Genomic DNA, 15,043 nt, shown 5'->3' on the forward strand with positions numbered 1-15,043 from the left:
TCAAAATTTTATACCAAAAAGCGATATACTAGCTACCAATGAGAATTTTGGTTTGGTTTATAAGATGAATTAAAATAAATATATTCTCCATCTCTGTTTGTTTATAATGTAAAGTGTTTGACTGGTTATATAGAGATCCAGGATTTTTATAAACATAGAATAAAATCTACTCAATCCATAAAAAATAATCTAATCTTTTTATAAACAAAAAAAAAAAAAAAAATCAAAATGTCAAAGACATAAAATAATTAAATAAATATAAACTTCCCCACATATCTCTTTCCTTTACACAACCACCTGCTTCTCCCCTCTCCTACAAATAGCCAAGCAACTGCCCAATGCTATGTGTTCACTTACCTTCTTCTTCCCCAAACTTTCATCCTTATTTGCTCTTTCAATCTCTCAAAACAACAATCAACAATGGTGGCTCTTTCACAATCCACAATCCAACAGTTCTTTCTCAAAACCTGCAAGCCAGTCAACCCTTTGACTTTTCCTCAAATTCCCCTCATTGACCTTTCTAAACCTGACTCTAAACACCTATTAGTCAAAGCCTGTCAAGATTTTGGATTCTTTAAGGTAGTTAATCATGGGATTTCCTTAGATTGCATCGATAAACTTGAATCACAAGCCACTAAATTCTTCTCTTCCCCTCAATTACTCAAAGAAAAAGCCGGTCCACCCGACCCTTTCGGTTATGGCAATAAAAACATTGGTCGAAATGGCGACGTTGGATGGGTTGAATATCTCCTCCTCGACGTAAAACCCGATTCCCATTACAATAAACTTCAACACCCAGAAAATTTCCAGTATGATTCTTACTTATTTTCAAGAATTCATAACATTTATGTTGCTCCTCTGTTTTACTCTGTTTTGCTCTGTTTTTGCTCTGTTTTCTTGAGCTTAATTTTCTTTTTTTCTTTTTTTATACTGCAGCTGTGCTGTGGATGATTATGTGACAGCAGTGAAGAATATGGCATGTAAGATTCTTGAAATGATGGCTGATGAGTTGAATTTAGAGGATAGAAATGTGTTTAGTAAGTTGTTGATGGATGAACAGAGTGACTCTGTTTTCAGGGTGAATTACTATCCACCATGTCCAGAGGTTCAAGAAAATGAAGCTGATGGTGGGAATTTGATTGGGTTTGGAGAACATACAGACCCACAAATCATATCGGTTTTAAGATCCGATAACACCTCGGGCCTCGAAATTTCGTTACAAGATGGCAGTTGGGTCTCTGTTCCTCCTGATTCTGAATCTTTCTTCATCAATGTTGGTGACTCTTTACAGGTATGTATGTATACAGCATGTTTTATATCATGCAAAATGGTTATATAATCATAAATTTGGTATTTGATAATTTGATTTTATAACCAGTAGATTATATTTTTTTTAACGAGAAGCTAACTTACTTCTAAATTATTAGGTATTAAATAACTAAATAAGTAGTTATCAGTTTCTGAAGGTTAACCAACTTACAGATATTATTATATATATTTTTATAAAAATATTATAGTTTGACATAGTTACGTTCAATAAAACAGTGGCGGACCTGATAAATTTTTTTAACTAATACGGATGAAAGATTTAATCAAATTTTCAAGAGGTGCGGCGAGATTTATCCCTATAAAATACACTAGGATTTTTTTAAAGAGTGCGTCCGCCAACTCACCACCTTACTAGGTCCGTCCCTGATAAAAACTAAATTTAAGTGAAGAATTAGAAAGAGGGTATTGTTTATTGAATATCCCTCTATGATATTCAATAAAAGGGTGTTTTAATGACCATATTAAGGTGTGTTTAAATACCATCTCTTAACAGTTTTTTTAAGCAATATGTATTTTATGATTTACATATAACAAACCACCAGTCTAACTAATTTATAATTTGTATATGCTATGTTGGAAATACATTTGTTGCGTGTAAGTTATGTTTTGTACTAAAACTGAACTGAATACAGCAATGTTGAATAGACTAACTAAAAATTGAATATATTATTTTAAAAAGTTTACATAAATGGTTATAAGAGGGTTGTACTTTACGAGAACATGTACAAGTAGTTCAAATGACTCCTATATATATAAATAAATTCCCCATCAATTTAGCATATATGCTTTCCAAGTCCTAATCAATCTTTTTCCCAAGTTCTACAAGTCACTTTCTACCTACATTTTTAGACAAAATAATAGAATAATCATTGAACAATTATTATTCATTCATTTATATATAATACATAGAAGGGATGTGACATGTAGATCCTAGAATTTATTGCGAATGAGGTGGTGGTGGAGTGGTAGGAGAGAGATTTTGTGTTCTAAGGGACTCAGGTTCGATTCCTGCTCTCTCCATTATTTTCTGTGCTACCTGGTGATGATGGAAGACTAGGCAAATAGGTGGAGATCGCTAGTTCGATCCTTGAACTGAGCGGGTTTTACCTCACCGCACTGTCGTGCCTTCGGGCGAGTGTTCACGGTCTTCGGCCCTAGGCGAGGGTTTTCCCCGGTTCGAAGGCGAGTGTATCCCGATGTGATGAATTTCGTCAGTAGACCATTTGGAGGATTCATTAGCCATTAAAAAAAAATCCTAGAATTTATTCATATAAAACAGTTACCAGACTAACAACTCATGATATAAGTCTATAAAACAAGAATTGTTATATAATTCTTTTTTATGTTTTATTTATCTGAATAAATCAAATTGTATTTCCTTTATATATTTAAAAAAATGATTACATATCAAACCTACAATTAGATTCCTCTAGAGATGGCATTAATTTTCAATAATTTCATACCAGCTGAAAATGAAATTGTCTTTTCAAAGATAATCTAAAAAAAGGGAAGTCCACTTGACCCACATGTATGTTAAACAAACATATATTTTCATTACCTTAACAATATCATTCAATCCAATAACTAGTATTTAAACTTTCAGCTATTAGATTATCAAAATACTTAATATTTTTTTAACAACGATCGCAATTCGATATCAATCTTGTTCATGAGTCCTGCACAGGGGCGGATCTAGGTTATAGACTGGGTAGGTGGGCGCACCTTTTGAAAACAAAAATTAGTGTATTTTATAGGCAAAAATCCCGAACGCACCACTTGAAATGTTGGTTAAGGCCCATGTTTGCACCCCCAATAAATAATTTACGGGTCCACCACTGGTCCAACACATATATTTTAGACATGAGTTGTTGAATAAGTTAGAATGATATTTTTGATGATAGGTGTTGACAAATGGAAGATTCAAGAGCATAAAGCATAGGGTGGTGGCAAACAGTAAGAAAAGTAGGATGTCAATGATATACTTTGGAGGACCACCATTGAATGAGAAGATAGCTCCATTGGCATCACTCCTTGAAAGGGAAGAAGACAGCTTGTATAAAGAGTTTACTTGGTTTGAGTACAAAAATTCTGCTTTCAATTCCACATTGTCCCATAATAGGTTGGGTTCCTTTGAAAAGTTTTCTTCTAAAATTTGATTACCTGTATGTTCATTTGAATTTTGAAGTATTACAGTGTATTTAGTATTATTATTATTAAATTAAAGAAAATAAACAAAGTTCTGATATTGCTAATTGTTTATAGTTTTTTATTTCACGTCCCGTTTGCGGTGTGTACATATAATATATATATGTGTGTGGGCCCTCGGGGGCAAAAGTGAAATTGCACTAATTTTAACGTTATTTTACTAATTTCGTGAAAATAACATTAAAAGCGGGGGACGGATAATCATGCATCATATAGTGCCGTTGATAGTCAAAAGACAATGGGGGTACATGCACTAATCGGCCTTTTGCCGAGAGTTATGCGTCTTATGTCCAAGGTTTGATGCAAAACTACAATGGAGCCGGGGATCTCACTGGAAGCAGCCTCTCTAGTCCTATGGGGTGGAGGTAAGACTGTCTACATCTTACCCTCCTCAGACCCTACCTTAGCTTTGCTATTGGTGGGATTTACTGAGTATGATGATGATGATGTTTATAGTTTTTTATTTGATGGACTCAGTTTATTATTTCTGCTTGTCCATTTGAGATTTCCTTTTATGGTTAGAAAGATCTCAAATTCATAAAATAAAAGGTTGAGACCTTTTGGTTTATAAAAATAAGCTGATAACTCAAATAAATAATTCTAAAAAGTTCAATACTTCTTTAGTAATTTGGTCTGTTGTAAGAATGAGATATCCAACTAGTATCATGACTGATTAAAGCTTAAAGCTTATCTAAACTGATTTAGAAGAATATGTCATTTTCAATTTAGTGCGAGAGTTAACAATTTGACTTGTTTATCTACAAAAATAAAACCATCATTCCAAAAAGTGAAGTTACTATTTTAAGGGGCATTATATTTAATCATATTAATCACATTAACTATTTATAAATATTCATAACTAGGCAGTCCTTCGTTAAACAAATAACAATAAGCAATCTAATGAACATTGTGGAAAAACCAATATCAAAACATTTTTAAATAACAGATGATTTGGATTTTAGCTTTTAAAAGCCGATAATTATTCTGGCTCATTTTGGTTAATATGGATTACATGGCGGAGTTTAGTATGGGCCACGAGAGCCCTGGCTCCTCCTGTTTTTTCGCCTCATAGTGTAAATTTTACCGAAAACTCCGAAAATAATATATGTATTAAGTTCGGCCGCCTCTAATTTTTTCTTTGAAACTTTCGGCCCTCTCTATTTAATAGGTCAAGCTCCACCACTGATAGATTACAGTATACATGATAAATCAGACTGTTTATTTTTTCATTAAACTACTCCGTTTAGACTTTTATGCCAATTTGGTTTGATTTTAATGGCATATTGGTATTAATTTTAAAGTTGAAAAACTTTGGTTGATGTTCAAATACGGAGTTCGAAAAAGATTAGTTAATGGTTTAGTGTTTAATGTGAGCCAAGTCCGACAGACCAAAACCAAACAAAATTTGAAAAACTCAACCGTCCATAAACCAAACAAAAAGGCCACCTTTGGTTTGAGAAATTATTTAGATATGAAATTAATTCCTCTCAAATTCATGTTCGGTTGTTCAATAAATCTAACTAACAACATGTATACTGGGAGGGTAAAGATAATGCCTTGTCTTTGGGTATTATCTATCATGTGACGGTCCAGTCAACTTTTAGGCATTATGGGGCATCTATTTAAAATGTGTGTAGTGGTACAATGCTTCATAAGACTATCCACTATCACAACCCAACCCAACCCAACCCAACCCAACCCAATCTTTTATTAAAATACTAATTTCTCTCTCTTCCATATACACAATCCAACCCAACCCAATCCAATTTTTCACTCACTATCACAACCCAACCTAAACTAATATTTTATTATATAAACAAATAGAAGTTAAATAATAAAAAAAGGAAAAAGAATTAAATATTATAAAGAAATAGAATTAAATAATAGAAAAAAGAATAAAGAATTAATATTATGTTGGTTGTTGGTTGCAATCATTGGTTGCCATACCAACCTGGTTGTTCATAAATTTCAAATATATAATTAAAATAATTTCCTACAATTTTGTCTTATTTGCCATGTGGTAACCGTTTGTGCAATTTGGTCACCATAGTGGATAGTCTAATGTCTCATCCAATGATTACCTAATTATTATTTTTTAATTAAAACTAATTATATTTTATTAAATAAATAAAAATTACATAAATAATAAAGGGGAATTGACCTGTAATAATCTCATATAGACCTTATTGGCCATTAATAATCCCACCTGAGAATATTCCCCCACCAGTCCCACCTTTCACCTATTTTTCCTACAATGGTCCCCCGTTAAAAAAAACTTAACGGAGTTAAGCTTTTTTTCCAAATTACAAACAGATTTTTTAGGGCTTTTAATCAGAACGATGATACGAGTCCATTGATGTAAAACTTACTTTGAAATGGTGCTCCAAGTGACTTGATTTTGGTTAATTGGAAATATAAACACCCGAATTGAAGCGTCGTTTCATCGTTTAGAGCATCGTTTCGAGGCAAGTTTTACATCAATGGACTCGTATCGTTGTTCTAATCAAAATCCCTAAAAACTCTGTTTGTAATTTGGAAAAAAGCTTAACTCTGTTAAGTTTTTTTTAACGGGGGACCATTGTAGGAAAAATAGGTGAAAGGTGGGACTGGTGGGGGGAATATTCTGAGGTGGGATTATTAATGGCCAATAAGGTCTAGGTGGGATTATTACAGGCCAATTTCCCAATAATAAAACACATAATACTACCCGTCTTAATTTTCGTCTTCGTTTTCGCTATTCTCGCCATCTTCGTCTTTCTCGTCATCCGCTTCTTCTTCACCCTCATTTGGAATATACCGAACCGACCATGCGTGTTTAACCAAATCAACCACTAACGCAGTATGTGCGGCTTCAGACCGCATTTCATGTGCATACTTCACCCTGTCTTCTATTGTTGCTTAGGGATATTCCTGAACAGCTTCCGGTACATAGTTTTGGCATATTGCTTTTCCGTCGTCTTCCAATATCATATTATGCATGATTATACAAGCGTACATAGCATCTCTCATTTTTTTCTTTGGTCCATGCACGACATGTATTTCTCAAATAATGTCACAGTTGTTGAAGAACCCCAATGCATCTCTCAATGTCCTTCCGCGAAGACTCTTGAACTTTTTTAAAGTGAGCTCTTTTTTCATCGTACGGGTCCCTAAACGTCACGACAATCGAATACCTAGGATAAATTCCATCGCACAAATAGTATCAGTGCGGGTAGCAGTTTCCGTTTGCATTAAAAGATGCTTTTGCAGCTCTACCAGAAATATAGTCTTCTACTAATGGAGATTGTTCGAAAACGTTTAATTTCCGGCGAAGGTTGTTCAATTTCCGGTGACTTTCATCCGCCACCGGTGCAGATGCCGTTTGCATCGTTACCGAATTCTAATCCATTTGATCCAGCTGTCAGTTCCACTGCACCTCCGCCTCCGTCGGAAACCTCTATGTCAACTCCGCCACCGCCGGAAACCAATATGACACCGCCGGAACCTCCGGAAAGCTATCAAACACCGCCGCCATCGACGTTGCCTGATAATCCATCGCCGGTTACGGTTACTCCGCAGGCGGTTATGGTGTCTCCAGGCCCGACGAATGGTTGATAACTTTCTTCATATTTACGTGAATTATATTTATTTATTTGTTTTTTTTTTTGAGAAATTTTCGATTGATTTTGGCAAATTTGTTATGCTAATTTTAACGATTTTGATATTGAAATGTTGTTGAATTTGTTATATATATATGATGCCCCATAAGATATTTCATTTTGAATTACAGGTTTGTGGAGAGAGGGAGAAAGAAACAGGAGATGGATGAGTGATTAGGGTTAGGAATTAGGGGAGATATGTTATATGTAATTTTTTTGTTTTATTTATTAAGAAAAATTTAAATAAAAGCATGAAATGACCATGATACCCTTAAGTGAATGGATTTAACTTAAATTTTTAACCTGGTTAGTCTTAAAGGACGAAGGTGTAATGAGTTTTCTAAAAAAGGATTATGACTGTAATTATTGAAGTTAAAGGCCATCCACTGCAACTCGCTACAAACATAAATGACGAAAAAAGTGTAATTTACCCTTGATGTTGTATATTTTATTGTGGATCGCTTAACACTTACCCGTAGCTTGGTGGGGTCGCCAATGCCCTTCTCTTTTATTTAGGAAACCCATGTTCGACCCCCATTCATTTATAGTGTTTTATAGACTACTGGCCTTTAATTGATTTTTTAATTGGGAAATTGGATTGTAATAATCCCACTTAAACCTTATTGGCCATTAATAAACACACCTCAAAATATTCCCCCCACTAGTCCCACCTTTCACCTATTTTTCCTACAATGGTCCCCTGTTAAAAAAACTTAACGGAGTTAAGCTTTTTTTCCAAATTACAAATAGATTTGTTAGGGCTTTTGATTAGAACGATGATACGAGTCCATTGATGTAAACCTTCCCTCGAAATAGTGCTTCAATTCGGGTGTTTAAATTTCCAATTAACAAAAATCAAGTCACTTGGAGCACCATTTCGAAGCAAGTTTTACATGAATGGACTCGTATCATCGTTCTGATCAAAAGCCCTAAAAAATATGTTTATAATTTGGAAAAAAGCTTAACTCCGTTAAGTTTTTTTTAATGGGGGACCATTGTAGGAAAAATAAGTGAAAGGTGAGACTGGTGGGGGGAATATTCTGAGGTGGGATTATTAATGGTTAATAAGGTATAGATGGGATTATTAGAGGTCAATTCCCCTTTTTAATTCGATTATTGTTCATATAGATTTTTAATTAATAACCATGGTTAGTATTAAATTTATATATTGCATTTACGAAATAAATTATTAAATATTTTATATGTTTAATTTAGGATATTACATTTAAATCATACACTTACACAACCAAGATTATAGCCCACATGAATCGAGTGTTGCCTGTGTAGGCTACTTACCCAAAAGCGTAAGTTCGAATCCCGCCCCCACCCCCTGACTTTACTGGTTCTTATACGCTTGCGTCATCTCCCACCCCGCTAGCGATAGTATTATTGTTTAAATATTTTTTCAAGACCTCTTTTTATCTATTATTTAAAACGATAAATCTTTCCCTGATTTAGCGCCCCACAACGATACTGCTTAGTGTATTTTTTTTCGATCAATGTAAAATTTTGGTGTAATTCCTTCGGTTGCTAAAACCGAGTGGCAGTGTACACCAAACCGGACCGATATTGGCCAGAATCCTGCTGTGTAGCGCGAGTATCTTTACTTTTTTTTTAATAGCCAACGAAACTTTTATTACCTCACAATCCAAAACAAAACACCAGCCAGAAGCTGGACATCAAAAGAAAAAAAGAAATAAAAAAACAGAAACCAAAAGAAATTACAATGTTATATTAAAATCCCACCACTCTTGCCTTGTTATCGAGCCAAACTTTGATCTCATTTTCAAGCCTTGATATGAAGCTTCTTTAAAAACTATCATTATTCTTTGTACGTCGCCTTGTTTATTTGAAAAAATCTTTCCGTTCCTATTCTTCCATAAAATCCACATTGTTTGGATAGCAATCGCATGTATTACTTTCTTCATGTTTTTACATCTTTGTAACCCATTCAGCTCCAGTAAAAGATCTTTTATGCCACCCTCCGTGTTTATCATCGGTATATGCAGCCAATTTACAACCGATTCCCAAGTTCTTTTTGCAAAGTTACATTGAATTAAGACATGAGCTGTCGTCTCATCTGCAGCCCCGCAGATCCTGCACGTTACATCTGGAATGTTTAACCCTCTGTTGCTCAAAGCTGTTGTCGTCGGTATTTTCTCCTCCATTGCCCTCCACACGAACATCAAGGTTTTGTTTGTAGTCCACCGGTTCCACTCAAAATCACAAGCAGGAGCATTCAAATCAAGTTGTCTACTTAAAGCCGTTCTCACAATTTTTGTACTAATCTCCTGATGTTCATAATTATTCCAATACCATACATCACAATTCGTTGATATTACCTGTTGTTGCAAAAGATCATATAAACTTTGTATTTCACTAAGTCCGGTTCCCGAACTTGGAATCCTTTCCCACGGCCAGTCCCATATTATCCCACCATTGATTGCCTGATAACACTCACTTACCAATGCCTTTTTTCTGGTTGTAAGCTGATATAAATTAGGGAATTGCGATTTAAGTGAGTTTTGGCCAAGCCAAATGTCAGCCCAGAACATTGTATTATTTCCCATCCCCACCTTGCTTCTTAAACTTGCAGCGATGTCGATATTACTCTTTGAGAACCTCTTTCCTATTTCACCAATATTTTTCCATACTCCGGGCAGTGATTTTTTTGTCGGTATCTATTCCACCTTTCTTTGACTAGTGTGGATCGACTTTATCACATTTACCCATAAGTTTTCTGGATCCATTTTCAGTCTCCACCACCATTTGGCCAACAAAGCCAAGTTCATGTCTCTAATGCTTCCGATGCCGAGTCCTCCAAAGTCCTTTGTTGCTACTATCTTTTCCCATTTCACCCATCTTATCTTGTTGTTTGTGTTGTTTCCGCCCCATAAGAACTTCCTATGAATTCCTTCCAGTATCTTCAATACCCCAATAGGACACTTATATAAAGATAAATAATAATTAGGTAGGCTCCCAAGCACTGTTTTCACTAATACAACCCTACCGGCGAATGACAGGTTCTTTGCCTTCCAATTTGATAGTCTTCTATTAAACATGTCAATAACTTCTTTCCAATTCGCTATCTTGTTCATGTTTGCACCTACCTTCAACCCTAGATATAGAAATGGGAACTTTCCAGCTTTACAGTTAAATACCGATGCCATACCTTCTACTTCCTCCTCCTCTATTCCCACCCCATAGAGCTGACTTTTGCGTTGGTTCACTTTTAAGCCGGATAAAAGATAAAAAAATTCGAAGGATTCTATTGAGGCATTTTACATTGCTTTCCTCCCATTCACCCACGAAGATTGAGTCATCCGCATATAGCATATGAGTTAAATATGGAACGTCACCCGGTAATTTTATACCCAAAAACATATTACTATTTTTTTGCTCTAGTCATTAAAATATGCAAGGCTTCCATTGCTATAATGAACAGAAAGGGTGATAATGGGTCCCCTTGCCTTAAACCTCTTTTGTATTGAAATTCTTCCGTAGGTGAGCCATTCACCAATACCGAGCCTCTCCCTGTGTATAGTATCCCCATTATCCAGTTCCTCCATTTAGGTGGAAAATCCATTCGTGTTAATATAGAAATTAAAAATTTCCAATTAATTGTATCATACGCCTTCTCAATATCAGCCTTAAACACAAATAATCGTCTACCTGTCCTTTTTGCCCAACCCACCACTTCGTTAATAATTAAAGGACCATCTACTATGTTTCTTTCCGATACAAAGGCCGACTGGGCATTCGATACCACACCTTTTATTACCCCTTTTAATCGGTTGGTTAATACTTTGGAAATCAATTTATTCACGACACCTATTAGTGATATAGGTCTAAAATCAGATAAAGTCATAGGATCAAGTACCTTTGGTATGAGGGTAATAAATGAGGCGCTGCATGAATGATGAATAGATCCGTGGATAAAGAATTGGTTCATAATTTGCATAAGTGGTCCCTTCATCTCCTCCCAATAAGCTTTTATTAAATTGAATGTAATTCCATCTGGCCCAGACGATTTATTTATACCACAGTCCCAAACCGCTATTTTAATCTCTTCAATTGTAAACGGTTGGATCAGCCCATTCGCTTGTGCAGAACTCAGTTGTTTGAAGTCGCCAGGCCCGATATGGAGTCTTGAGCTAACCGGTTCGTTGAATTTACCTTTAAAAGGTGACAAGATACGTGCTTTTATCTGTGTCGGATCCGAAACCCATACTCCTTCAATCCATAAGCCCGCGATCCTGTTTCTTGCAATGTGGTTATTAACAATGGAATGAAAAAAAATTGTATTTTCGTCACCCAGCTCCACCCATCTTAGCTTCGCCTTTTGTTGTATGTCTAGGGCCACCGTTTTGTGCCATTCTTTTATTTTGAATTTACTTTCTTGCCAAATTTTGAGTTCCTCTTCGGTTAGAGTTCTTCTTTCGGCAACCTCATCGAGGTGTTTTACCTTGTCCTGTGCTTCCAACAGGGCTTTCTCATCTTCCTCCTTTTTGTTCTTTCGCCATGATTTTAACTCCTCCTTTATTGCCTTAAACTTTACTGCTATCTCTTCGTCTTTGAATCTTGTCTCACAAGTTTTTGCAAGACCTCTTCTAACTGCCTCATCAAAGCCAGACATGGAGAACCAGCTGTTGAACAACCTGAAAGGCGACGGTCCGAAGCTGTTGTTCACTGTGGTTAATATTAAAGGGCTGTGATAAGATATCTCTCTATCCAGGGCCAATAATGTTGCGTTAGGCCATTTGTTCATGAAGTTTTCACAAACCAATACTCTGTTGATCTTGCTTAAATTTTTACCATCTCCAGACATAAACGTGAATCTTCTACCTGCCATATTGTACTCCTGGAACCCCCTGCTAATAAAGTTGTTAAAGCAAATAGCTCCGTTCATGTCGAACTGAGAGTTGAATCTGTCTTCGGGAAATCTGACCTCGTTGAAGTCACCTAACATTATCCAATCTCCTGTTATACCGTTCTTTGCCTCCAATAATTCTTCCCACGTTCTTCTTCTGTTTGCTTTTAAAGTTGAGCCATACACATTCACTATCACCAAATCATCAACCGTACCTGTTATTTTACCCTTAATTATTATAAAATTCTGACTTTTGACCTCCAATTCTTTCTTGAATAACAATGGGTTCCATAGTGACAATAGACCCCCAGATCTGCCATCGGCATCTACCTTAGCATATTCAAAAAGAAACTAAGACCATGCATGTTAAACAACAGTAGCAGCAACAACAAGGGATGTTTGGTGGGTTTAATAGGTGTAAATTAGGAGGCATTCAAAAAGAAACTAAGACCATGCGTAGTGGGCAATATTCACCTTTGGGCGTTTTGCGTCATGTGACAGCCCAGTCAGTAATGAGGTATTATGGGGCGTTTTCTAAAATGGATGTAGTGGGGATGTGGGGATTGTGGGGCAGTGGAGGGTTCAAATGAGAAGAATTTTTTTGTAAGAAGAAAAAATAAGAAGTTTCAACCAGTAAGAATGCTTCATTTTACTTCATTTAATATTTGCATTTAATTTTAATATAAGGGTATATTGGTAAACTTACATAAATAACTAATTTGTATTCTCCCCCTTTAATAACTAACTAAATTAAATTTGTAACTCCTTTTAAAATATATACTTTTTCCAAATTAAAAAAACAACAACTTAATTTCAAGTGTAGAATAAATTACTAGTTGTGTAGGATAAATTACGAGTCGTGTATATGATATATTTCGAGGTGTGTAGGATAAATTTCGACTGTGTAAGATAAAATTCTATTATGTGTAGGGCATATGTAGGGAAATTTTGATAATGTATAGGTTTTGTAGATTATATGTAGGATAATTAATGATTAGTTGACTAATTAATTAAAGAGAGAAAAATTAATGATATGAGTTATAAATGAAATAGTATTTTACTAATATGCTCTTTCTTCTTTTTATTCTCACATTAAATTTCTTCTCAAATGAACATTCCCCTTGTGGGGCATTATGTTTTATAATAAAATAAAATAAAAAAAACATTTAAAAATTCTAATTGGCCACCAAATGGAAGCTCAAATGTGATTGGCCAAGAAATCCCCCCTTTGGCGTGATTTATAAAACGCCTCAACAAAAAAGTTGCCAATCACGCCCATGCGTAGTGGGAAAGGGGCGATATTGATATTGAGCTTGATCTTGGACAAAAGACGCCAATCACGCCCATGATTACGGGTGATCTAAGAATTGTTTTATCAAGGGGGATTTCATATATCCCTCTTTATTTTTGTAAATTTCATATTTCATTTCATATTTTCATTAAAATACAAGTTTGTAATCAGTAATGAATAATGCTTTTTAAAATGATTTCGGAAAATGTGAAATTTACAAGTGTAAAAAGGGATAAATGAAATTATATCTTTTGTTGATATACGATATGATAACTTAATAGTTTTATACCATTATATTATTATATTATATTATATTATATTATATAACTATTATATAACTAATATTTTCAATTTTCAAAGAGGTTGAACAGTAAATTTATAAATATATTTTATTTAAGGCTTATTATATACCTAATATTTTCATTTTCAAAGAGGTTGAACAGTAAATTTATAAATATATTTTATTTAAGGCTTATTAGTAACAATAAATTACTATTACTGCTATTTTTTTGTTATTGTTTTTTTTTCTTTTATTTTTACTAATATTTTTTTTATTTCTTTTTTTTACTTTAAAATTTTCTTTATTGTATTATTATTACTACTACTATTGCTTTTAAGTATATTTCGTTTTTTGTTTATAACTTTATATATTTAAACAAGTCAAATATAGCAGATTTTTTGTTTCTTTATCGTGAGAAATTGGGCGAATACCATCTGAACTACATCGGTATTGGTACCGTATAATTTTTTATAGTTTTTTTGACGTGACGGTATAAAATTTGTTGAGAATGGAGTTGTATTCGCAATAGAGTATTTTTTGCCGGTATGATACATTAGCGTGACGAATCGAACCATTACCAGCTGAAGAACATCGGAACCGATACTGGTATTCGTTAATTATGGTTTATATCGATGTAAAACACGTGTCGATATCTTCTTGTGCGTATCTCTTTCGATTGCTATTTTGAGTGTTGGTACCGTATCGAACTGAACTAACACTGACCGAAACCTGCTACGAAGCGCCAGTAATCCCACTAGTTTAGTATAATAACATAAATACAAATAATAACAAGTATGTTTTGATTAACATATGATTAACAAGTATGTTTTGATTAACATATGAATTTACAAACTATAAATTTGCAACATTTTCATTTTGATGCATAGAGTTGTACCTTATGCTTAGGTGCTTTTCAAAAAAATAATTGCTATTACACTTTAACGCAAAACTACTTAATTTTTTTATTTATTACCCAAAAGTTTTCATCTTTATCAATTTAAGTGACAATATTTTTACTTTCGTTCTAAATTTTGCGAGTTAACACGACGCAACGTGTGTGTGGTTCAACGTTTTTACGTTTTGTTTTACGCTTGGTTCTAAATTTTGCAAGTTAACATGGCGCAAAGTGCGTGTGTGGTTCAATGTTTTTACGTTGTTTATTTTTTCCTGTTTAACAGCTTCGTTACAATGCTCGGGTCCTAAATCAAGTTAGTGATTATTTTCTATGTTTTACGTTTCGGTCTAATTTCTCCGTATTAAGACGCCAAAACTTCAATGTTAGTGGTCGATAGTGATGGTGTGGCATTCGTGTTATTTGTCGTGGTTTTACGTCCCCGTCACACCGCGAGGTTGATTAATACTAGTTATATACTAATAAATTAGAAACTGAATGAACAGTAGATTTAATATATATTAATTAAATAAATAGT

General features: G+C 34.5%; 2 protein-coding genes across 2 annotated transcripts; both read left to right on the top strand.

Moving 5' to 3' along the window:
* Positions 1-351: 351 nt before the first annotated feature.
* On the top strand, positions 352-3,574 carry LOC110885959 (gibberellin 2-beta-dioxygenase 1). Its single transcript, XM_022133702.2, has 3 exons — positions 352-809; positions 937-1,291; positions 3,231-3,574. Exons 1-3 carry the CDS (start codon positions 421-423, stop codon positions 3,483-3,485), a joined length of 999 nt encoding a protein of 332 aa, XP_021989394.1. The 5' UTR covers positions 352-420; the 3' UTR covers positions 3,486-3,574.
* A 3,236-nt stretch (positions 3,575-6,810) lies between these two features.
* Positions 6,811-7,128, top strand: LOC110882813 (allergen Asp f 7 homolog). Its single transcript, XM_022130742.1, has one exon. The coding sequence runs from the start codon at positions 6,811-6,813 to the stop codon at positions 7,126-7,128; it is 318 nt and encodes a 105-aa protein (XP_021986434.1).
* Positions 7,129-15,043: the final 7,915 nt, after the last annotated feature.

This window comes from Helianthus annuus, chromosome 10, assembly GCF_002127325.2.
Source record: "Helianthus annuus cultivar XRQ/B chromosome 10, HanXRQr2.0-SUNRISE, whole genome shotgun sequence".
Lineage (NCBI taxonomy): Eukaryota > Viridiplantae > Streptophyta > Magnoliopsida > Asterales > Asteraceae > Helianthus > Helianthus annuus.

Excerpts from the sequence above, each read along its gene's own strand:
- LOC110885959 (XM_022133702.2), top strand. The coding sequence starts at position 421 with ATGGTGGCTCTTTCACAATCCACAATCCAACAGTTCTTTCTCAAAACC. Across the intron at positions 810-936 it reads CAACACCCAGAAAATTTCCA|CTGTGCTGTGGATGATTATG; the intron begins GTATGATTCTTA and ends TTTATACTGCAG. Across the intron at positions 1,292-3,230 it reads ATGTTGGTGACTCTTTACAG|GTGTTGACAAATGGAAGATT; the intron begins GTATGTATGTAT and ends TTTTGATGATAG.
- LOC110882813 (XM_022130742.1), top strand. The coding sequence starts at position 6,811 with ATGGAGATTGTTCGAAAACGTTTAATTTCCGGCGAAGGTTGTTCAATT.